Source organism: Lepisma saccharinum, chromosome 27 (genome assembly GCF_977018435.1).
Source record: "Lepisma saccharinum chromosome 27, izLepSacc3.1, whole genome shotgun sequence".
Taxonomy (NCBI): Eukaryota; Metazoa; Arthropoda; class Insecta; order Zygentoma; family Lepismatidae; genus Lepisma; species Lepisma saccharinum.
This window is the reverse complement of record NC_139255.1, coordinates 38,562,398-38,586,513: the sequence shown is the minus strand read 5'-3', so window position 1 is coordinate 38,586,513 and position 24,116 is coordinate 38,562,398. Positions and strand designations below refer to the sequence as shown.

At 37.1% G+C, this 24,116-nt stretch overlaps 1 protein-coding gene across 3 annotated transcripts in view; it reads left to right on the top strand.

The window, feature by feature from the left end:
- The window catches only part of EndoB (SH3 domain containing GRB2 like, endophilin-B), a 41,962-nt gene that overhangs the window by 10,753 nt on the left and 7,093 nt on the right, over window positions 1–24,116 (top strand). The window contains exons 5-8 of one of the 3 annotated variants that reach the window (XM_083113298.1): window positions 2,036–2,099; window positions 4,887–4,922; window positions 8,512–8,702; window positions 11,339–11,495. In XM_083113298.1, the coding sequence (XP_082969424.1) occupies window positions 2,036–2,099; window positions 4,887–4,922; window positions 8,512–8,702; window positions 11,339–11,495 (448 nt within the window). Of the gene's footprint in view, window positions 1–2,035; window positions 2,100–4,886; window positions 4,923–8,511; window positions 8,703–10,559; window positions 10,959–11,338; window positions 11,496–24,116 lie in introns of those variants that run through there. The other 2 variants (XM_083113300.1, XM_083113299.1) reach the window with 2 other exon arrangements.

The following is a 24,116-nucleotide window of genomic DNA, read 5'->3' as shown; positions in this document are numbered from 1 at the left end:
TAAATGTTCTTGTAAACATGTGCATAATTTGATGCTATTGTAATTTTTGTTGTTTCTAGTTTTTTTAAATTTTTTATCAATATAATAATTATAAAGTTATCAATATATGTAAATTTAAATTTCCTTTTCAATATAGCACCATAGCTACCTATTGTGCTGATACTGAGTTTGAATTATACTGACAAAGTCGTTATAAAGGGAGTGAGCATTGTATTTAACTATTAAAAACATTGGACAAATTTCATGCACTTTACACACGTCCTGCCAGTCATTTCACTGTAATGGGCCTGATTTTTTCAAGTACGTCCAGTTTGGCAGATGCTTCTTCTCAACAATCAGGGTTCCCACATGATCTCTAAATGTATTTTTCCTGAGTTTTCCGTAATCCTCATTTTTTCCCCATAGTTATCAATACATAGTGCAATACTATTTTAAATATACACAGTGTCCATAAATATGCTGTCATACTTTAAAGTGCTATTACGTCGCTTTGGATAATCGTATTTAAATGAAATTGGTGACATTTGAAAGAAAAACTCAAATATTTTTGTGCATGTCAACAATGGACACCAATATCAGCAATGGACGACAATGAACGAGATCAAATGCAGCTTACATGTTTTCCTTTAAAATTGTGTTGTTATTACAGAAGATTTAAGAACGTAGTTGGTGTGTTTTAGAATATCATTACACGCAGAGTTTGGTGAACGTGTTGGTGTGTTTTATCATTCCACGCAGAGTTTGGTGAAGGTTCAGCGTGCGGATTGAAGTGGTTATGGCGACCCCACAAGAACGTAGTTGGTGTTTTTATGGGGTTGCATAAAAGATTGTGTCTATGTACCCCATTGCCTCAAAACCTGCAAGAACTGCAAATTCGCATCACTTCTGCAATCCAGTCCATCCCTGTGGATATGTTGGAGCGTGTGTGGCATGAATGGGAATATCGCCTGATGTCTGCAGGGCCACTCGTGGGGACCACATTCAATGTCTATGAGTTGTAAAATAAAATATTTGAGTTTTTCTTTCAAATGTCACCAATTTCATTTAAATACGATTTCCAAAGCTACGTAATACCACTTTAAAGTATGACAGTATATTTATGGACACGCTGTATTTTACACTTGCCTTCTCCATTTTCCCTCATAGTCACACCATCCTCACCTTCTTTATTATTATTAGAGATGGGTCAGATTAATCAGTTGTTTAGCTGAATACTCTCCATGTGTTTTCAGATATGTGCAGATCAGAGTATTGATAATATTACCAATCACATATATTTATAAATAACCTGAATTTGCTGTAATATTCCACCATTTTATTTTTTTTATGAATAAAAACAATTCATATTCGAACTGATCTCATTTGTCATGGTTTTGTAAAGTAAATGTTTAAATACACAGTTTGTTTTTCAAAGGTAAAATCCATTTCAATCACAGAGTTACATACATACATTGATTAATGGGGTGAATGAACCATTCATGGTCTTCATGGAACATTCACAACTTCATATTATATCAGTAGAACATCAGTTATCAGTATTAGCAATTGCATTGAGTTCACTTTCTGATAGCAATAACAAAACTAATTCAAGAACAAAATGATACATCTGTGCATATAATTAAGGACTAAGGTTACAGGTTTTTGTGGGAGTTAAAAACACTTTTTCCAAACTACATCTAAATGTGATATCTTCAAAGTAGCTTGTGTAAAGAAAGTTACCAAAGATCTAAATTATTAGTACTTATTGGTTGAAATTATTATTATCAACAGGCAAGGTATATTCTAGTCCATTCACATTATTTCATTGGGATCAGTTAGACGGATTTCCGAGAGATTTTAGCATTTTTCAAATTGCTTGAGATTTCCTGGTGTGTGGGAACTCTGATAAGTAATGATCATCTATGCAGAAATGGGGGATGGTGGGCTAATTATCATAATTTGTCTAGTATTTTTGTAATGACTATTTTTACTACATCAAAAGGGTTGTTTCCATTTTCAATGTTTTTTTGATTTGTGATATTTCTGTTTATTCTAGGTTAGACCTAGATGCATGTAAGAATCGTTTGAGGAAGGCCAGAAGTATGCAAGGGCAGCAAAATGTAAGTCTTGTGAGTTTGAGATTTTGGTTGATGGTGATATATTCTTGGCAAATACAGTAAACCCTCGTTAACACAAATGCACTTAAGACGAACCGTTGGTTAACATGAACAAAATGTTGGTCCCGGCAGCAATGTATTATATCTTATAGAAAGTTTTATTGGTTAACGTGAATTTCGTTTACCACGAATTACGAACTGTTTCTTAGTCCATTGCGTCATTAGATCTCATTTAACACAAACTTTGTTTTTCATAATTTTCTTCTGTTACTTTGTCTGTAAGAAATCGCTCAACAATCTCTGTCATCTTGTCAACAGTCAACTTATACAGTATTGTAACGAACAAATTCAGATCAACAATGTGTTCAAATGTGTTTTTCTATTCTTTAAAACATAGCCAGTACGAGTAATATCAAGATTAAAACTTGGGTGCAATTGCTCTACCATCGTGTAAAGAATGAGCTTATACATATTTAACCAACAAATTCAGTTGTGTGTTCAGATGTGTTTTTCTATTCTTTAAAACGTATGATAAACATAAAGTTGCAAACAGTAAGATGGGAGTCATGGCCAAGAGGAAGAAGACCGGCATAGACCTGCAAAGAAAACTGAAAATCGTAGAGGAAGTAGAAATAAAATTGAGTCCCCGGTTAGCACGATTTTTTTTTAACATGAACTCTTGATTTTTCGGTCCCTTGGAATTCGTGTTAATGAGGGTTTACTGTAGTAACATGTTGTTTTTTTAAAATTTGTTTCATTAATATAGGCTGTAGTTACCGTAGAAATACAATTGGTACATTTTAAACATTAAAAAACTTGTGATTTTTGTGTGATTGCTCCTATCTACATTGGAAACTGATTTTATCATGTATTGCATAGAAATGGTGGCCATATTGCCACCATGGTAGATAGTATTTTTCATTTTTACAGATCTTTACACACACATTTATATTTGGAGTGTAAGGGGTGACGTGACCCCGGTCTCAAAACACCAAAATGTCAACCTCACTTCACATAATACATCCTGGACTGAATTTTGCAGACTAACGAGGCTCTGGCTTTTGGACCCGTGGCCAATATAATCCTCTAAACAGACTTGTTTTGTGTGCTGTCCATCTGTGTTTGTCCCTTTATCTTCTCATCATTCATACTTATATTCATAATTTGCCAAAAATGGTAGAAACGTGAAGTAAAATAAAACATTCGTTCATTCACACATTTATATCTCTGTAACAGTAAGTCTAGAGTCTACAGGCACTTTTTGGAGTACATGTCTTGCTTTTTAATAATTTCTGTAAGCTTCCATAAGTGAATCATTATATACTGAAGACTCTGCTGCACCTTTACCCAGTGCCAGGCCAGCTGTTCTAGAATTTACCTCTTCGACAAACCGCCATGATATTTCACAATCTGAAAAATTACATATTCTTAGAATTCACGTGTCTCTTTGTGTAGTTTGCTTTCTCTGTTGCCTAGATATTCTCAATAGTTTCCTGACTATGTAAGTCTATTAAACTATATAATACAGTAGAACGTCATGTATCTGCATTATTGGAACTGAAGGTTTTGTGGATAATCAAACATATGTTTATTTAACAAAGAAAAGCAGGTAGACAGGTTTATTTTATACATACAGTACACAGTACACGAAAACAAAAGACATGAGAACACTCGTAATATATGTACAGTACATGCCTAAATTACAGTACTGTACCTGTACTATGTTATTTATGCAGAAAAATAATCAAAACAATCGCTTTTTTGAGTGTGCGGATAAACTACGTTCTACTGTATCTAGAAAACAACAAAAGCTAACCACATGAAGATTCATGTGAATTGTCTAGAAAGAATTCTAAGAATATGTAATTTTTCAGATTTTGGAATGTGTAAGCAGTTTTTCAGAAGAGGAAAATTCCAAAGGTCCGGTTGAGTCTTGAAAGGTCGCATCCTATTTATTAGAATGGCAGTTTTTAAAAATTTTATGAACAGAATGAGATTAAGTTCAATTGTTCAAAATTTATCATGATACGCATACCAAATATGAAATCTTAGAAATGCCTGCTTCTCTAATTTAGCCAACCAATTTTCAGACTTCGTTATTACTGTCTTTAATTAATATAAAATTTGTTTTATGGGCAAACTATTCATGTCAGTTTTGGCTGTAGTGAAGTTTTGTATAGTAGTGAGCTTTAATTAAAGAAGAAAAATGTGGGAACAACAGCAGAGAGAAAATGTGGAGAAATGCAATAAAAATGTTGACAATACTAAATTGTATCTTGGGCCTAAAATGCAGATAGGTTATTTCACATTTTGTTACTACTAAACTGCTTTTTAAAAATTTGAAAACAGTTTTTACCTTTCCCACTATGTTTGATTAGGTTTAATATTAAATTTCATTCTGAATAATAAAAGTGAGAATTTGGTTTTAAAATCACACTATATTGTATGAAACCTTAATTATTACCGGTAAATACATGCAGGGTACATATTAAATGAATGCCCAAACAATCAAAAGCTGTTAGAAAACTTGTTGAAAAATTACTCGAACCACCTTTTCCATTTTCCATTCCCAAATGTAGAATTGGATTTCTGAATTCCCTAGAATGACTCTCATATTAACTTCCCCATGAAGAAAATATTTGTATCTGGAATGTATTTTCCTCCTTCATTAGTTACCTGTGTGTATAAGATAATTGAATTTTGAATTGTAACATCACATACTAAAAGTTTAATCTAGGCAGTGTGTAAACATTCTAAACATGTTCTCTGTTTTGTTGCTATCTGTAACAGAAGGAGGGAGTAAGCCCTGAAGTCTTGCTTGAACAGGTATGCCCATATTGTGCAGAAATATTGCATGTGTGTTTTAAATGTCTCGATGTGCATGTGAACCGGTGATCTCAATGTGGGACACCCTTGCTGTTTGCTAACAGTAAAGAAACAGGTTTATATTTCAAGTGATAAGTCTTGTGGTAAATGTGTGTACCTGGTCGAGTGCATTTTTCACATAACTTTTCAGGAAGTTATAGAACTTACATTTACAAGTGGTACAACAGAAAAACTGTAATTATTCAATAACTTCTTACATTATTCACAATATGTGTGTATATTTTACCATCAGTCACTGAGAAGAATATTGAATAAAACTACATGAATATAAACATTACATTATATATGTAGATTGGATGTGTTCACAGCATGAGGCATGTAGTATTGTAGACTGCATGTACTTGCCTTGTTTGACTACACACACACACACTAGTGGTTCTTAATTGTTATTATTCCATGACACTCATAGTGAGTCAGGAAATAAATGTGTAACATTTATGTTAGTTCTATTACAGTAAAATGATATTATTTTGTTTAAATATTAGATTTTTATTAAATTTCAAGGGGCTTTTCCTCATACAAAATTGAATGATTTTCATAATATATTTTTACAATACAGGGTGATTCATAATTCCCTCCAGGGTTTCGATTGTTTATAAGCGAATAGGTGCATATCAGTACATGAAGAATTTCTCAAAGTTTTCACTCGTAATAGGTTCCATCACGTAATTGTAGATTTAGTTGCTAGGTGGCATTATATTGCTGTTAATGCAAACATGACTTGCACCTGGTGAACACAAAGCATTCTTGGTCTTAGAATTTGCTATCCATACGAAATATCGAACCTAAACACCCACAGACAAGACAATTCGTGCATGGTACAAGTTCAAGGAGACCAGCTGCCTGTGAAATGCAAACGATATATTGGGACATGTGTGACAGGAACTTGATTTTAGGATTGATGTGTGCCATGTCACCAGGAGTGCACAGATGAAACCTGTAAGGTATGTACGAAACTTGGCGAGATTCTTTATCTACTGGCATGCACCTTTTTACTGTCTGTTTTTGTTCTTCTACTATAAACCTTCGACACCCCGGAGGGAATTATGAATCACAAAAGGTAAAGTGCTCCTCTGTGCTTTGCACCACGCCATGGAGGCATATAGGGGGTGTGAAGTTAAGACCCCACACTTTCTTAAGTTGGTGTTTTAAGTCCACTTTGTGCACAGTATGGCTAATTGGGTCTGGAGTGGGATCTGAACCACTATGTGCCTTGACTGCAAGGCGACGATGCTACCACTGCGCCATCGGGGAGACCCCACACTTGCTTGATCACAGCCGAAGGTGGGGGTGATGTGTTCAGCACCACGCCTCTGGCTGCCTTTACCCCCCCCCCCCCCAGAGTTTCCTCCAGGTACCCACTTTATACGATGCTGGGTGGATGCCGGAGCTGCTTGAACAGGTGGAAAAGTCCCGGTTCTTCCCTGCCAGGGATCGAACCTGGGTCTCTCGCATGGTAGTCAGACGTCCTTAATGACTGAGCTACCGTACAAGGTTTTGACTGCCTTAATGACTGATAGTTTTTCTTGTATTTACGCATTGCTTGCATTGTAGAATTATTTTCCTGTAGTTTACGGTTATTACAGGCATAAGAAAACAGTTTTTCGTTGTGATTGTTCACGAGAACACACACTCCCTTCATCAGACATTTATTTTCATTTTGACTAATAATACAGTTATATATAACCAATATCTTGTCAAAATGAAAATAAATGTCTGATGAAGGGAGCGTGTGTTCTCCTGAAACATCACAACGAAAAACTGTTTTCTTATGCTTGTAATAACCGTAAACTACAGGAAAATAATTCTTAATGACTGAGCATGTTGAATAGTCAGCTCACAGTAGATACCAGGATATAGTAGGTCAATCCACCGAAGATACCAGGGTGAAATATGACCAGGAGGTGGGTGCTCCTTCGTCAGTTTCATCCTCATGGTGCTTAGCCAAAAATGGGAGATAAGGTACACAAAATAAGACTTGTCTTTGACATGAAAAACTTCACTTGTGCATTTTACAGTCTACAATGTCCGCAGAGAAAGAAGAAAAATATGATCCCAGCTCAGTCTGTCTCCACATTGTAGGTGCACAAGCAGTTTACGTGCTTATTACATACATCATCCTTGCATGATGCTCAACTGTTATCTTCAAAATTGCCTGAATCTTAATTTAATTAATGTGACTTAAATTTTGACTTCATTGTCAACTACTGGATATTTGGTTAGGTTGTAGCATTATTTTGAAAGAAATCTACTGCATACTTGTATGTAGTCTTTCATACCATAATATACACTTTTGAAAATATTGCTTTAAATATTTTACAAATGTTATCTTTTATTATTGTGTATCGTATGCATAATAGGTTTACGTACATCAGAAGTTATCATTTGTGATGGCTTAAGATCAGTACAAATTTCTTGAAATTTCACAAAAGTATTTGTCTTGAGCAAAATCATTAATGAATATAACACGCTTCACATATTTGTTATATCAGCACAGTTCTAGCAATGCATGTTTTGTACCTAATTTTATAAATGTGTTGTCGTAAATGTTATATACAGGTATTGTCATAATTTTCCCACCTCTTGCCAACATTGCGAGATGGCCAGTGCAGTGGAGTGTCGGACATACGTAAGAGGAAGTGTGTATTGCAGCTGCACAAGTCGGCAGTGCCTATGCTCTTTTGCCTGCTAGAAAAAATACTGAAGAGGGACATATTCGGTACTCTGTCATCAGTATTGGCCAATATGGCCATATTGGTTTAACAGTAAAAATTCTAATATATACACTGATAGCACTGCTATATCTACGAGTAGCCTGTGATTTAGTGCAAAATTCCGCCATTTGGTTATTAATGTTTTAATTATAAGTATGTTAAGTATGGAAGCTGCGGTAGGGCATCTGACTGCCACACAGGAGACCCAGGTTTGATTCCCTGGTTGAGTGATATAACGTCAGAATTTTTCCGGCCTTGTCCCCGCATAAAGTGGCCCTGGGGCTCACCTAGCCTGAAATCAATATGTAATGCGGGGGTTAAAGGTGGCTGGAGTGTGGTGCTGATCACATAACCACCAATATGGGAGAGATTGGGAATAATTGGGGCCAAATTCCTACATCCCTTAAATGTGCCTTCATGGCAAGGTGCTATCCACGGGAAACTTTAACTATGCGAGTTTTGTTTTCAAGACAAAATCCATTTCAGTCACTTGTTTCAGTGAATTAATTATCGTGTATGTACCATTCATATTCCTTGAGGAAATATGCATTTTTATCTCTATTCAGTTGGTTAATAGAATCGGCAAGGCTTATATAGTTTATCGGAATGAGCAAAAATTTCACGTTGATTCGTCCCTAAGAAATGCATAGGTTCAGCTTTGTCTTCATTTTGCTTCGACAAAACATGGTCTGTCTCGAACTTTTTTCTACTCCAAGGAGTATTTATTCAGTGCTCATCATTTAAGCCATAATTTGTAGTGCAGTAGCTTGGCTCTTGAGTTTCATAACTTGTGATTCAGGCCTTTTTTGTTTTAGGCTGAGAAGGATCTACGAGTAGCACAGTCTGAGTTTGATCGCCAGGCAGAAATTACAAAGCTGCTTTTGGAAGGAATCAGCAGCTCTCATGCAACCCATCTAAGATGTTTACACGAGTATGTTGAAACCCAAGTGAGGTACTACGCTCAATGTCATCACATAATGCAGGACTTACAGAGGGAACTCTCCAGGTAAGTGCTATTGAAGGAAATAGTGTGTTTCCATGTTTGACAGCTTAGGTGTTTTATCGATAAGATTTTTTTTCCCCCACCGTGACTTAAAGCTCATGTTTAACTGCTTTGAAAAACAGTACCAGCACATTTCTAGAGAGGCTCTGGAAGCTATATGCTTATTTGTCTGTCCACTAGAGTCCTGCATGGGACAACTTTCACTCGCTCATAATCATACGAGTCCCGCACCGTCAAGCGTATCATACACACAGCAGAATAATTGGCAGTATTATCACCACGTGCAAAGTAGTTTTACGGGTCCTAATAAAAGGCAGTGTCTTTTGTAATAAATAAAGCCTACATGACAGTTGTGTGACAGGCAAATTCTTTTTTAGAGGACAAAAAAAATGTTTTCTAGAACTGCCAGAGGTTACAAAGTACTTGGTGTTTTATAATAATAATTGTGGCTCGACAGCCCATAAGTGCCTTGCCCTATCTCCCAACTGCCAGTCTGCCTACCACAATCCTACCTAGAGGTGTGGAGTTCAACCGGTAATTAGGTGACGTGGGGTCAGCACGTCGAACCACCAGCCGTTATAGGAGATTTCAGAACTGGATTACGCTACTCACTCGTAGCTCCCCAATTTCCTCACGATAGTGGATGGCCACCGGTCCTATACACAGGCCGAGAACCCAGAGACTGAACCCAGGTGGACTTTAACCATGCCGTCCTGCAGTCTGAGTCCAAAGTACAGCACCTCAGACCGCACTGCCACGGAGGACGACTGGTGGTGTTTTTGGCTTTTGCTTATTGTTCCCTGGGTCTGATACACGAATGTAAGGACATTTCCAGACTAAATATGCAAAAACCCTGCGAGATGTGATCATTACTTTTGTGGAGAACAACTTGTATGCAGAAGAAACAATATGGTGACCAGTTTAAATACTGCGTGGAATATAGCAGGTGGGACATCCTGGTGTGAGGGAATTGAAGAGTTTCCACCACTGAAAGTTCTTAATATTATTTTGAATTGTGCTGCTACTGTTTTTCTCAAGTTAAACACACAACTATGTTGTAAGTTATAAATAATGGTGCATTGAAGTGAATGCTTTGTAGTTGCCTTGAGATACCATATGTTAGGGATGGAACAGCTTAAAGTGAATATTTAAATATGCAGCTGCTTTTGCAATGCAAAAGCATGATTCATCTGGTAACATACATTTATTAAGGAGATCAGTGAACCATTTGAAATTTTGTATCTAATCTGTAGAATATCGGTTGTCAGTATCGGCCAAAATTTGATATCTGTCCATCCCTACTATATATTGTATTGAAAGGAAAGCAGAAGTTAACATCCAAATAATGTGTTAATATTTTGATTTATAAGAACAAGCCAGATTAATGCTTAAGAATGCAATATAATTAAATGCCCATAATAAAATGTGATTTTGTAATAGCTCGACATTAAAAATAGAATGCATGTGTACTCTTTGCAATCAGTATTCTAACTCTAACTTTAGTCAGTTGGAAATTATTATGTACTTGTGTGTGTGATAGCATGCCAGCAGCAACCCTCTTGTAAGAGATAGTTAAGAATCAAGCTTCAGTATTGATATTACCAAACAGATCAAGTACTCGTACTGTGAAGCAAGTAATTGTGTGTGTTTAATTATCAGAAATCTAATCACATTCTCAGTTTTCTCCCCATATTATTTTATGTAGTTATTTAAATTCATTGTGCAGTGCAGATTTTTTGCACGAATTTAGCTTTGTATCTTTATTTCCGCATCGTTGCATGTGAACATGATCTTGCTATAGTTAACGCTGCCCAGTGTAATGCTGATTGACTCTATTGCCCTGTTTTGTGTTATTTTCAGTGAAGTTAAACCTGGGCCGGTGTTACGTGTCAACAGCGAAGAGATAGATCTTTCTACTCCTGCATCTCCACCAGTAGAGTCACCCTTTTCCATTTCTTAAGCCCCTCCCACGCTCTTCGTAAAAGCATTATGTAATATTGCTTGTTCTCTTTACATTTTTGTTAAGCCACCACTCTTGTTTTTTCCCCTCTTACTAACCCCACTTGTGTGAATGCCTGTATTCCGTGCAATAGGCACTTATCAGAACAATGAGTGTATGAATTACAAGTATTAACATGATAGAGAACAATGTGTCAAGATAGTTCTTTTGTAATAGTACATTGTGTGCATATATATATATATATGAGCTATTTATTTGTTATGATACAGTATGTGTAACAAAGATGAATATTTATTGGTATATATATATATATATATATATATATATATATATATATATATATATATATATATATATATATATATATATATATATATATATATATATATATATATATATATATATAATAAGGCATGTAGATTGTATGTCACCAGTAAGGTGTTAATCAAAATATTTACTGTTAATTAGAAATACTTGTTAAATATGTGTACTGATGCAAAGATTCTAGCCGAGGGTTGACAATAAACTATGTACATATATGTAGTTGAAAGGAGAGGTGGAAAAAATATATATTAATATTTTAGAAAAAAAATGAAAGTTTTAAGATCCATTAATGTGGTTTTCATTCATTTGTTTAGTACTTGCCCTTAGAAGTTGTCCCCATTTTTTTACATCTTAGCTTGTCACTGGCAACGTCAGGTGGGGCTCCTTACCAGAACCTTCTTCCCCCAACACCAGACAGCACGGATGTCAATGAGGCTAATAAACAGAAGGCTCGAGTGCTTTATGATTACGATGCAAAAGATCTGACGGAGCTCTCTCTCATGGCGGATGAGGTAAGTTGATTCGCATGTGTAATTTGCTGTTCAGATGTTTTTGCATATAGGCCCAACACACTCTTGTTGACCCAAAACTGGGACATCTTAAAGAGGTCAGTTTACTCCTTCCTGAAAAATCTGTTGGGCTTAATTATACAATTATTGTTGTTAACATATTATTTATTAAAGTATGGATCACGTAAATGATACAGCGTATACAATAAATGAAATATGATCTCCCTTTGTCAAAAGGAATTATTATAAGCTTGGTATGGCTTACGTAGTGTTTCTGATTAACCTTTGATGTTAATTCTATGCTGAAGTTGAGAAATGCCAGAAATATTTATCAGAAGAACAAATCTTAACAGCTTTATTCTTCACCAACCGTTCAGAAAACTCCATGGAGGAATTACCCCACATATATTTGTCTTTTGAGTTTGTGTCTAGATGCAGGAATTTAAATTCTTGTTGCAGGTTCGTATTGACACTGCATGTACACTTCTTGGTCATGCTTATTCACTGCTCTACAAATAACTGAACACAAACAAAACAATACAACCTCTGACGTGAGCTAACTTAAACAGTAAACTGCTGTCTGTTTGAATGTTCCTCAGGACAATTGAACATTTTGATTGCTATGAAATACTCGAAACTCAGTCCATCTGTTTTACCACAGTGTTGCAGTGACACTAGTTTAAGAATTCCACTAACTAACTAACTCTCTAGCCTTCTTAAACTCAAAGGTTCATGGCTGCAACAACACAGGCCTTCCATTTGTCCCTATCTTGAGCAAGATCTATATACTCTTTTCCATCCCTACCGATTTCCTTTAGGTCCATCTCAACGTTGTCCCTCCATCTTAGTCTTGGCCTTCCTACAGGTCTCTTACCATCAGGTTTCCCAACAAGAATCCTGTAAACTCATCTTTCCTCTCCCATTCGTGCCACATGGCTTGCCCACCTAAGTCTTCTTGATTTAATTATTCTAATAATATCTGGACATGAATACAAATTATGTAGTTCTAAATTATGTAACCTTCTCCACTCACCTGTCTCCTCATCCCTTTTAGGTCCAAAGATTTTCCTAAGGATCTTATTTTCAAATACTCTCAATTTATGTTCCTCTTTCAATGTAAGGGACCAAGTTTCACATCTATATAATACTACAGGCAAAATTACTGTTTTGTATATTTTAACTTTTAGTTTCTTAGATATTAAACGAGAAGACAAAAGTTTATGAAGAGAGAAGTAACATGCATTTCCTGAATTGAGCCTACTTTTTATTTCCTCTTTAATATAATTTTCATTTGTTAATGTTACTCCTAAGTATTTGAATTTGGAAACTGGTTCAAACGAGTTGTTATCAATAATTAGATTTTGATTATTACCTAACACTTGGGTTTCGGCCTGTAAGCATATATTTAATAAGAAGTCCATTAACTTTTTTTTTTTAGCTTGCAATGTCTCGCAAATTTAGACTCTGTTTTCTTATACATTTATAAAATGGGACAAATAGTGTTTTTTTAATAATATCAATGGGACATACTTCTGACACGGAACATATTGTTCCCTTAGTACTTACTAGAGGACCATGGCTCTATCCACTACTCAAATGAATTCAAGAAGGTTTTTTTTAATAAAATAAGTCTAAAACCGTTTTTATGGGAACAAAGAGGTGTAATAGGCAGAGGCACCTCTATAAAGGGTCCATTTTTGCTTCTCAAATATTTACAGCAAAATTAATCATTTTTCCATGAATTGCAGAACTTGCAGGATAATTCAAAATTCAGAAAGTGTTGCGTCGGTAAATAAACACAAAATTTAGTTTTTAAGTCTCTTTCGCATTTTGCAGTTCATTTCGCAACATTTCATGACAAAACAAGGTAGGAAAATGTACCTCGCACCTTTCTGAAACATGAAAAATTAACATTACAATGTGTTATTTCATATTTTCTTCAAAACTAAATATTCATGCCTCTAGTAATAGGTTACCCTTTGTGAAGACTCCCCAGATAACAAGATCTCCCTAATGTAGTACACCCTGGATTGCATTTTGCAACTTAAAGCCTCTAACGCCTGGATCTGCAGCCAGGACAATCCTCTATAGGAGTTATGTCATCCATATGAGTTTGTGGTTGTCCCTTGATTCATCTCATCATATTACAATTCATTCCGGTCATTGCGATTAGCCAATAGTTGCAGAAAAGCAATGTAATAAAACCTAATTCAATCGATGATGATTACAAGTGAAGGCAAAATCAGATTAATTGATGTGTTGCCCACAGTATCACAGTGGTGGTACAATATAATGTATTACACCTTGAGCTTTGAAATATATTTCATTTACTATTTTTTTTATTAATAAAACAGTTCATACCAGCAGTATTGGACTGGAAATTACCAGTTCAAATTTAATCCTCGATATGGGCCAATACTTTTCCAGAGTCCAGGAATCATAGTCAGCAAAAATGCTGTGCATGTAATATCCGTGAAATTGTGAAAAATACACAAATTTCATTATTGATAAATATTCTGAAGTGGTATCTGTTCAGCACATGCTGTAAAGTACGGGGCTTCGGGGGGGGAAAACTAGGGAAACAACTGCATTTATTTGATAAATTACTTTGCCTTTTAATTACTGTACATTGTTTTCATACCAGTGTTTGACACACATTTGATTTTCATCTTCTGTGGTGTATTATGTTTACATGGTCATATGCTGGAAGTCCCCAAATATAGGATGTAGGTTGTGTTTGCTAAAAGTGGCAACCTCATGTCAATCAAATGAAAATTGCATTTGCTACCGATGATTTCCTAAGAGTCAGAAAAGATCATGAGACATATTGCCAGATATCCATTGGAAGAGTTATTCAAAATGGTGGCTTGATATGCTCATCAGGAACTTAACTATTACTAAGGAATATACGAACTACTTTTTTAAAACTGGTTAGCACTTTTCAACAGGATGCTGCTACTCTGTACTCACATGACACTACATGGAAGTGAGTATGTCCTATTCATTTAATACACTTCTGATAAATATGGAAGCCACTTAAAAAAAAAAAAAAAAAGGAATACCAGGCATGTGGAATTAAATTCTTTATGTAGACTAAAATTGTAGATCATATAATTTTCTGTCAGTTTACTTTTTTGCAGATTTTATATATCATGGAGATATTTGCAAAGATTTCCATCTTGTAAGGGTCTTCTGGGTGGCATAGTAGTAATGTTGTTTTATAATCATGGAGGTCCTGGGTTTGGTATTCAGTGGAGGCACATAGTGGTTCAGATCCCAGTCTGTGCTCAAGGTGAAATTCCTTGTAATCTCGCTTTTGAAATGATAGATATGCCACTGTACAGGTATTTCAAGCAACTTTTATTTTTTAAAAATGCCATGTTCAGATTTCGTTATATTTTTCTTATGTCTTTTCTACCTCATGGGTTAATCGTGATGAACTGATGAAATAGATGGGAAAACATCTTGTACCTGGGACCTTTGGCTTCATACTATGTTGTGTTTGTATCCACATAGTGGGAATTAATTTTGCTAGTAAGATATGTATAGAGAGAGACATGCATCTGAATTGCAAAATGCATGATGATAGTTCGGAATATGTATTCAGTTCAGTTTGAGAGATACCCATATTGTTAGTAAATATCAGATACTAACTGATTACCCGGCATTGCCCGGGTGTTTAATCAATTCTAACTATAGCATAAAATGTAACTACAGTCAACTCTCGATTCTACGACCCCGGGTATAACGACCCTTTTCCCGGGAACCGTGAAAAATTTAGAAATTTTTTTTTAAAAAAAAAGTTGAAAAATTGAAGGAAATCGGCCAAAAAATGCGTTGTTTTTTCCTCCACTCATTCCTTTACGAGCGCTCTACCGCTCACAATTAGGTCTGAACTAAAAATAGACACCACCACACCATGCTTGAGTGATATCCAATAGCACTTGACCTCTGCCCTCCCCTCCCTCAAGACCAATGTTACCCCACACCCGACTGCCACTACCCAACGCACCAGGCTTGTTTTGCCATGCTTGCTCTTGGATACGCGAGAAGAGAAGATCGAATGTGCTTGGATGTTATTTTAAATCGACTTGTTTCTTTGTCCTAAGAGCTGCTGAAAACTCGCGGGGGAGGGTGGAAGCAGCCCGAAATGACTGCTGGACTTGCAGTCTTTGCCAATGTGTATGGCAGGTCAAGCTCTTTCATTGATAAATACACCACCTTGAGAGATAAGATCGCAGGAATGTTCGAAAATACAGATGCGTGGTGCCTGGAAGTCTGGCCCATTTGTCCAGCTCTGACCTAGAGTTCAGCAGATTCCCGTGAGTGAGCAACTTTCGGCCTTGTAGCAGACAACTTCCGGTAACCGCTTTCATTCAAAACGTGTTCTTTGTTCCCTGCCACACTTCATAAAAAGCGAAACTGTTAGAGATAATCAAAACCACGTAGGTGAACTAAAGATCGTAAACCCGCTTAATGCGTTGTCATCCAGGTTTCCACAAAAGTTTACTTCGATCTTACGTGCATCATAACTCCAGTTTCCCACTTCATACGTTTTCCTAATTGTGTCGATGTCGTAATATCTGCCAAAAAAGTGTTCCGTTGGCTGACGGACTTCTCCCTCTTTTCCTGTCAGCAAACGTAGGGGAGGCGATGCAGATTGTTTGAGTGACGATTTTCTTGCTGATGCGGGCTGATTACAGGCGAGGGTGGAAAAGGAACCACCCCTCTTACTTTCCTTTGACGTCTAAAATGGGACAGCCAGTTCTGGATATATTCTTGAAAACACAAAAACCATAGAACAAGTAAAAAAAAAAGTGACCCTCTACCCTTTCCCCAGCTCATTCTCCGCCACTGGTGTGTACGGCAATGTTGATAATTGCAGATTTCAGTTGTTTTTTTTATTTATTATTATTTTTTTTAATGCTGTTGTCTGCATAGGAAATATTGCCCGTATTATTATCTGTTGCATGGTAAAACGTAAAGCAAGGGTCATTTCTTTCTTCTTTACACTGCTGTTAAAAGTTACGTCTTCGACAGTTACGTTATCTTTAAAATACTGGGACTTTTCTCTTGCTCGAAATTCCAGCCGGTCTCTTTGTTTTTACAATGCAGCTGGCGCCAGTGTTTTGTCTAGCGTCTGCAAAGCTCTTGCTTGCCGATAACAGCAATGACTCATCCAGCGCGAAGGAAAAAGTTATTGTTTTGAATCTCGCAAAGCTGTTTTGATTTGACGATAACGAAATTCGATCTCCAGAAAGGAAAACAAGAGTTAAAATAACTTCATGTTCTGCACCTTCCGATAAGCAAATCTGTAAATTTAACTTGCATCCGCTTTTCTTCAGAACCATTCATGTGGAGGGGAAAAAAAGTGTTCAATGTAGGAATGTTCGCTGAGACTGATTAAAAAGACATTATTCAAGGGTAAAACGTTTGGAGAGGTGGGTGTTTGACATCGAGAATACTCCTAAATCCAACATTAAATCGTCGATTAACGATTAACGTGAGAGTAAATAATGATCTACCATTTTGATATGTGAAAATGCGCAGTTTCATAAAGCTTGTTTTCAGTTCATTTTATGCTGATGGGCTAATCAGGACTAAATATACAGTTTAAAGTGAAATTCAATTCCAAACCCGAATGATTATCGACTGCCACGCTGTTTAATGATGTGTCCTAGAATACGCATTGGGTGAAAACACATCGCAAGTTGCGAGTTTCCTTTTTCACGCTGGATTACAATGCAAGTCAAGGAAGGAGTTTGGACTGCTCCTTGAATGGGGGAGGAGGGTGAATGAAGTTGGTTGAAGCAAAGAAAAGTGACTTTTTTTTACGATGTATTTTACACAGCCGAAGCAGAACGAAAATTACAGCCCTGCCTTTATTTTTTTTTGTCTGGTACCTAGAGATGTTGTGTTGTTTCTCCAGAGAGATCTAATCTTAACAGTTAATCTTGTAACAGACGATGCTCCAGTAAACCCATATAAAATCCAACATTCATTCTGCCCGATTATCTCCCGACTTTTGCTGGCACCAGTCTGACTGGTGTCAAGATTCTTCAAGTTCCGCTTGCAATAAGCGAGAGATTGTTTTCCTTTCCATTGGTCTCGGTGCAAACTGGTTTCTCATGAACTAGAATTGTAAGAATTTCCTGGAAAAGCAACAACTGTGCACAATTGAAACAAAGTAACATTATTTTAAATTCTCTTTTGTGAAAACTTTTTCATGTTCTATTTTCCTTCTCACAACACGCATCCTGTGCATAACAGGTTGTATAACTACCAGGATAAATGGTGTTACCATCTCCTAGGCATCTTTGTGTTCGTTTGAGCTCCCTTTAAGCAGAAAATTGGTGCAAATTCCAATAATGACCCCTTCGAAATAACGACCCTTTTCCCGGGAACTGTGAAAGGTCGTTGAATCGAGAGTTGACTGTAGTTTTATTTATAGGTATTTAAAAGTATAAGTACAATATACAAATTATGAAGTAATATCTTTTACAAATTCACTATTATATAAAGTTAACAACAATTTAAGAACAACATTTTTAGTTCCACCTCCAAGAGCAACAATAAATAAATTGAACGGCATTGGGAGTGTCGCTATTCATCTTAGCAACCCCGAAAATTATGGATTCCATACTAGTATTGGTCGTTTTACATGTCAGGGGTGCCAGAGGTGTCTTTGAGTTGAACGGCATTGGGAGTGTCACTATTCATCTTAGCGACCCCGAAAGCTATTGTTTCCACACTAATATAGGTAGTTTTTCATGTAACCCCTTCACACCCCAACTCCTAGGGATGCCAGAGGTGTTTTGGAGTTAAACGCCAGAGGTGTTTTGGAGTTAAACGCCAGAGGTGTTTTGGAGTTAAACGCCAGAGGTGTTTTGGAGTTAAACGCCAGAGGTGTTTTGGAGTTAAATGCCATTGAGAATGTCACTATTCATCTTAGCAACCCCGAAAACTGTGTATACCACACTAATATCTGTCGTTCTACTTGTCACCCCTTCCCACCCCCACCCCTAGGAGTGCGAGAGGTGTTTTGGGGTTGAACAGCATTGGGAGTGTCACTATTCATCTAAGTGACCCAGAAAACTATGGATTCCACACTAATATCGGTTGTTTTACATGTCACCCCTTACAACCCCCACCCCCAGGGGTGTCTTACCCCCACAGTATTTCATTCCAGCTTGCAAGTGGTACGCGTACCAAGTTTGGTTGAAATTGCTCCAGGCATTCGAGAGTTATGCTGGAACAAACATACATACATACATACATACACACATACATCCATTTTTATATATTATGAAGATTAGAAGCTACTTTATCATTGTCGACCAACATGATAATACTCTACAATTGCAGATCATTTTGCTGTTGTTATGTATGTAAATAGTACTCTTCCAATCCAATACGAAAATGCAAATGTTCCTTGAAGAACATGAATGGTTCATATATTTATATATATACTAGCTGGTGTTGCCCGGGTATTTATTTATCCCCATCTTATACCGTGCATTCATTTCGATCTTCAGCCGAGAGATCGGGAGAAGCGTGGCGCCTGTAATGCCTGCTTATTTTTATGGCCATATGCAGACATTTATATAAATATTGCAAAACGAGCACTAACCTGTGGTATAAGAGTGCGGTTTTAATTTTAGTAGCTTAGTGGCTGTATGTGCTGATGATTTTGACACGCCTATCTGTGAAATACGGCGTAGAGGTTTGTTTGGAGAACGTTCTAACGCTGTACTAATTTCATCGAGTTTTACTTTAACGATCCAGTTTCTCGTAATTTAAGGACAAGATGTCTAACCGTATCTCTGTGGAGGTGAAACGCCTGGTAATCTCTGTACAAATTGCCTACACACGTCTCGACACGAGTCTGTTTTCACGTAAGTGTTATACATAAAAATTCTTTCATAAAAATTCTGGCATTCCAATCGTCTCACTGACAACACACACACACACTGCAATAACACAAACAAGTAACTTCAAGTAACCAAGAATAACACTTTGGGCACAGTACGAAATTAACATGCTCATGGTTTACATCTGCGTGCCATTACATTCACAGCTCTTGTCTTAAACTAGTCGCGAAGGAACAAAGAACTCGAGCTCGGAGATTTCGGATTGCAAGGAAGCTCATGAAAACCATTGACATTTAACGGTTTCGTCTGCAGCTTAATCTTGATACAGTGTTGCACATTCGAAACCTCCAAATGATCCCCGTCGACACAAAACTCTTTCAAGGATATAAACTTAAGCAGGACGTTACTGGTCAAAACTATGATTAAAATGTTTTATTATCTGTGGCTCTTAACATCGCTTCTAAAGTGTATTTATTTGTGTATATAAGTGCAGAACTTCTTGCAGAAGAACTTTTGGGTGTTATAACACAGGTTAGGGCTAGTTTTGCAATATTTATATAAATGTCTGCGTATGTCCATAAAAATAAGCGGGCATTACAGGCCGCAAATGTCGGCATCTCTGTCAGCATCGCCCGCCATGCTTCTCCCGTTCTCTCGGCTGAAGATCGAAACGAACTTGTAGTTGAACGGCGTTGGGAGTGTCACTATTCATCTCAGCGCCCCCGAAAACTATGGATTCCACACTAATATCGGTCGTTTTACATGTCACCCCCTTCCTCTCCCACCCCTATGGGTGTCTTACCCCCACAGTATTTCTTTCGAGATTGTAAGCGATTCATGTACCAAGTTTTGTTGAAATCGCTCCAGGCGTTCGAGAGTTACGTCTGAACACACACATATAGTGGAATCTCGATTTTACATTTTTCAGGAGACCAAGCTGTAAAAACTTAAAATTCAGGAAATTTTTATAGCATTTTGCTCTATTGAGACCGTGAATATTGAATGTATAATGTGGGAAAATGTAAAATCGGGGTTCCACTGTATACACACACATACATCCATTTTTATATATATAGAAGATAATGTAATCAGCTGATTGCAATGGGTTTTGACTTTGGAAAAGAACTGCATATTTAAACATGCACTTGACAAAATCAGAATTCATGAACCATATGTTTTATGGTCGTAAAATAACAAATTACCAGAATTTTTGCACTAATGTTGCCTAGACAGGGTGATTCTGAACAATGCCGACATACATCAGGACACAATTCCTGATGACAAAGAGGAAAGAAGTCCATGTGAACATGTGTCCAGAAATGCATGTTTCAAGATAGTTGACATCGTCATGCCAGGAGTCCCTTGTAAGTGCACTAGTTGCATAACATTAGGAAAGAAATGCCTGTGATCTGCAATACAAGCACAGAATTGCAAATGTAGATAGGAACACAAGTTATGTCAGTTGGAATGCGCCTGTGCACGTGAATACTGACAGGAAAAGGGAAGCAGTGTCCTGAAATGCACAGTAAGTCTGAATAGGCATCATAACAGTAAGACATTGCACATCACTAGTACGAGGGTGTACCCAAAAGAAACCGGAATTTTTTTAAAAGCAGTGTTTTTTTTGTTTTTTACAAAACAACCTTATCACCTTCAAAGTACTCTCCATGACACTTAATACATTTGTCCAACCTGTGATACCATTCTTGGAAACATTTTTTAAACTCATCTGTTGTGATGGTTGACAGCTCCTTCCTTGTTTTTTCTTCATCTCTTCTATGTCGTCAAATCGCTGTCCCTTCATGTCCCTCTTCATTCGGGGAAACAAAAAAAAGTCACACAGAGCGAGGTCAGGTGAGTAAGGGGCGTGGGGCAAGAGAGTCATGCTGTTTTTTGCCAAAAACTTGCACTTGGAGCTCTTCTTTCAAAGCACGGCATGTTTCCACTCGACACTCTTTTTGCTGGTCACTCAGATTCCAAGGCACAAATTTCGCAGCGACTCTTCTCATTCCCAAATCTTCCGTTACAATTCGTTGAATCGAGCTCCAAGATAGTCCAGATAACTTCCAGGCTCTTCAATGGTCCGTCGTCGGTCTTCGAGCACAAGTTCACAAATTTTATCGACATTTTCATCTATTCTGGAAGTTGACGGACGTCCAGAACGGGGTTTGTCATCAATTGACATGTCACCTTTCTTGAAGCGAGAAAACCACTTGTACACTTGAGTTTTCCCCATAACGCTGTCCTTGTAAGCTGTGTTCAACATCACAACCGTTCCTGTGGCATTTTTTCCCCGAGCAGGAAACAAAATTTCACAGCTGCACGCTGTTCTCTTACATCGGCAATCACAAAAAAGGAGGTGAGAGCGAAACTGCTTTTACGACAAAATCACCGTGACCAGAGACAACCTTCCCCGGCGAAGCCACTGGGTGCACTGAACTCGCGAGTTGCTAGATGCTTGCCTGGCGGGAAAAATTCATACTATGGAAGCTCCGCCCAGTGCATCGTTATTCAGTTGTTGTTTTTTGGGTACCCCCTCGTATGTCAGTGTTCGGAGAGATTTGCAGTAGATTTTTGATGCAAGAGAGACCTGATTTCGATTGATACGAATGTCACATGTTTCTTTTACGTTATACGAAATTTCTCCAAACATCAAAAATTGATATTTTCAGCACCTGGAAATGTGAATTTTGGTCAGTTTGTGAAAATACCCCATGTTAACTAACTAGTCTTCTTACGGGGGACTGCTAGCATGAAAATGGATGGTGCCATCTATCTTGGAACACACGCATTTCTGGACATATGTTCATATTGTCTTTGTTCCTTATCCTGTCAGGAATCCTCGTGAAGTTTGTCGTATTGTTCAGAATCTCCTGTATTAGCCAATACTAACAATACCAATCGATCTGGCACATGTCTACTAAATAATTTGTAATTTAGTGAATAAACGACCATTTTGTTATAGTTTATGAGTGTGCAGGCATAATTCATAAATGCTGATTTTGTAAATTTCTAAATAAGTAGTTTCACTTTCTGCAAAAAAAAAAAAAAAAAAAAAAAAAAAGACTGAATACAGTCCACTAAGGTTCTTCATTGAACATTTAAATGTGATACTGCATTGGTAGAATATTGGTATCAGTAAATTATCTGTTGGGCAAAAGATTCAAGTTCATCCCCATGAAATGCATGTTGACTACATGACACATGCATTTTGTCATAGAAAGACAAACTACATTTACGTAGAAATGTACTTAAGACACATGTAGGTGAATATTACTTTCATTCATTTTAAGAAAATAACATCATTAAATCAAGGATGTTTGGGAAAAGGCACAAGTCATAAAATTATCTATTACTTTCAGTTGTCATACAGAATCAATTAAAGAAAATATAAGGATAATTTTATATTGAGTATGTCTAAAGATTCTAAACAATGATCAAACAAGTATATCATGTCTGTAATGTTTAGTATTAAAAGAATGACATAAATTACGGTTTGCTGTAAATTGCATTTTTTGACTTGAGTTCTTTTTCCCCAAACAGCCTAGAAAGTATGAAAGACTGGTCACAGGCTAGCTATAGAAATATTGTATCAGTAAGATTATTAGCAAATGTAACTATAAATTGCTACTAGTACATTTAATCTGTTTCTCCCTAATAGAGTAGTGAAGTTCAGATTATACCCTCTGTTAAATTCCATGCACAGTGGCCTATCATAGGAGATCTGTTACTTTTTGTAGTGTTTATTAAAATTTTATGAATACTGGCTTCTTGCTGATTTTGTAAACAACTACATGAGTTGTTCAAATTAAACATTGACTGTTTAATGATTACACTGTCAGTAATCAGAAAATCATACACTGTACAGGGTGCGGCAGAAATAGTAAACTGGTTTGATAATCCATGGTTTTGTTTGTTGCTGAGAAGGGGCAGGCATGTAGCGGGTACCTTGGAAAGTAGGTGGCAAGTGTGTGTTTCGTCAGTGATGTGTGCAGTTAGCCACGGAGCGCTGAACAGTGGCGGAGCGTATTTGTGCTGTAGATTGCTTTGTTAGGAGTGTGTGTATCACCGACACACAGAGAACTTTTCAACGACAACTGAATCGACATGATGCACCTTCTCTTGTTGCTATACGTTGTTGGGTAAGACAATGGTGTGAAGAGTAAATCACCACCTGGGCGAACAGAAGAAAACGTGGCATACGTCCGTGTCTCTGCAGTGCGAAGTCCATTCAAATCAGCACGTAAACATGCTTTAGCGTTGCAGATATCGGCCCAAAGCATTCGGCGAATGTTGCACGTATACCTTAACTTTACCCATGCAAGATGCAAGTTGTGCCATGTCTTGTCAGATTGCCATAAGGTGGCCCGTGTGGAATGTTGACAGCGGATGCTGGCATTAATAAGGCAACATCCGACATTGCTAGACACGTTGATGATGAGTGATGAAGCGCAATTTCATCTAACAGGAATAGTTAATAAACAGAACATCGATTCAGTTGTCGAAATATTCTCTGTGTGTGTGTGATAGAGACACTCCTAATAAAGTACGCTACAGCACAAATACGCTCTGCCACTGTTCAGCACTCCATGGCTAACTGCACACGTCACTGACGGAACATACACTTGCCACCTACTTTCCAAGGTACCCGCTACATGCCTGCCCCTTCTCTGCAACAAACGAAACCATGGATTATTAAAACCAGGTTAATCTTTCTGCCACACCCTGTATAATAATAACAACATGCTGAGAA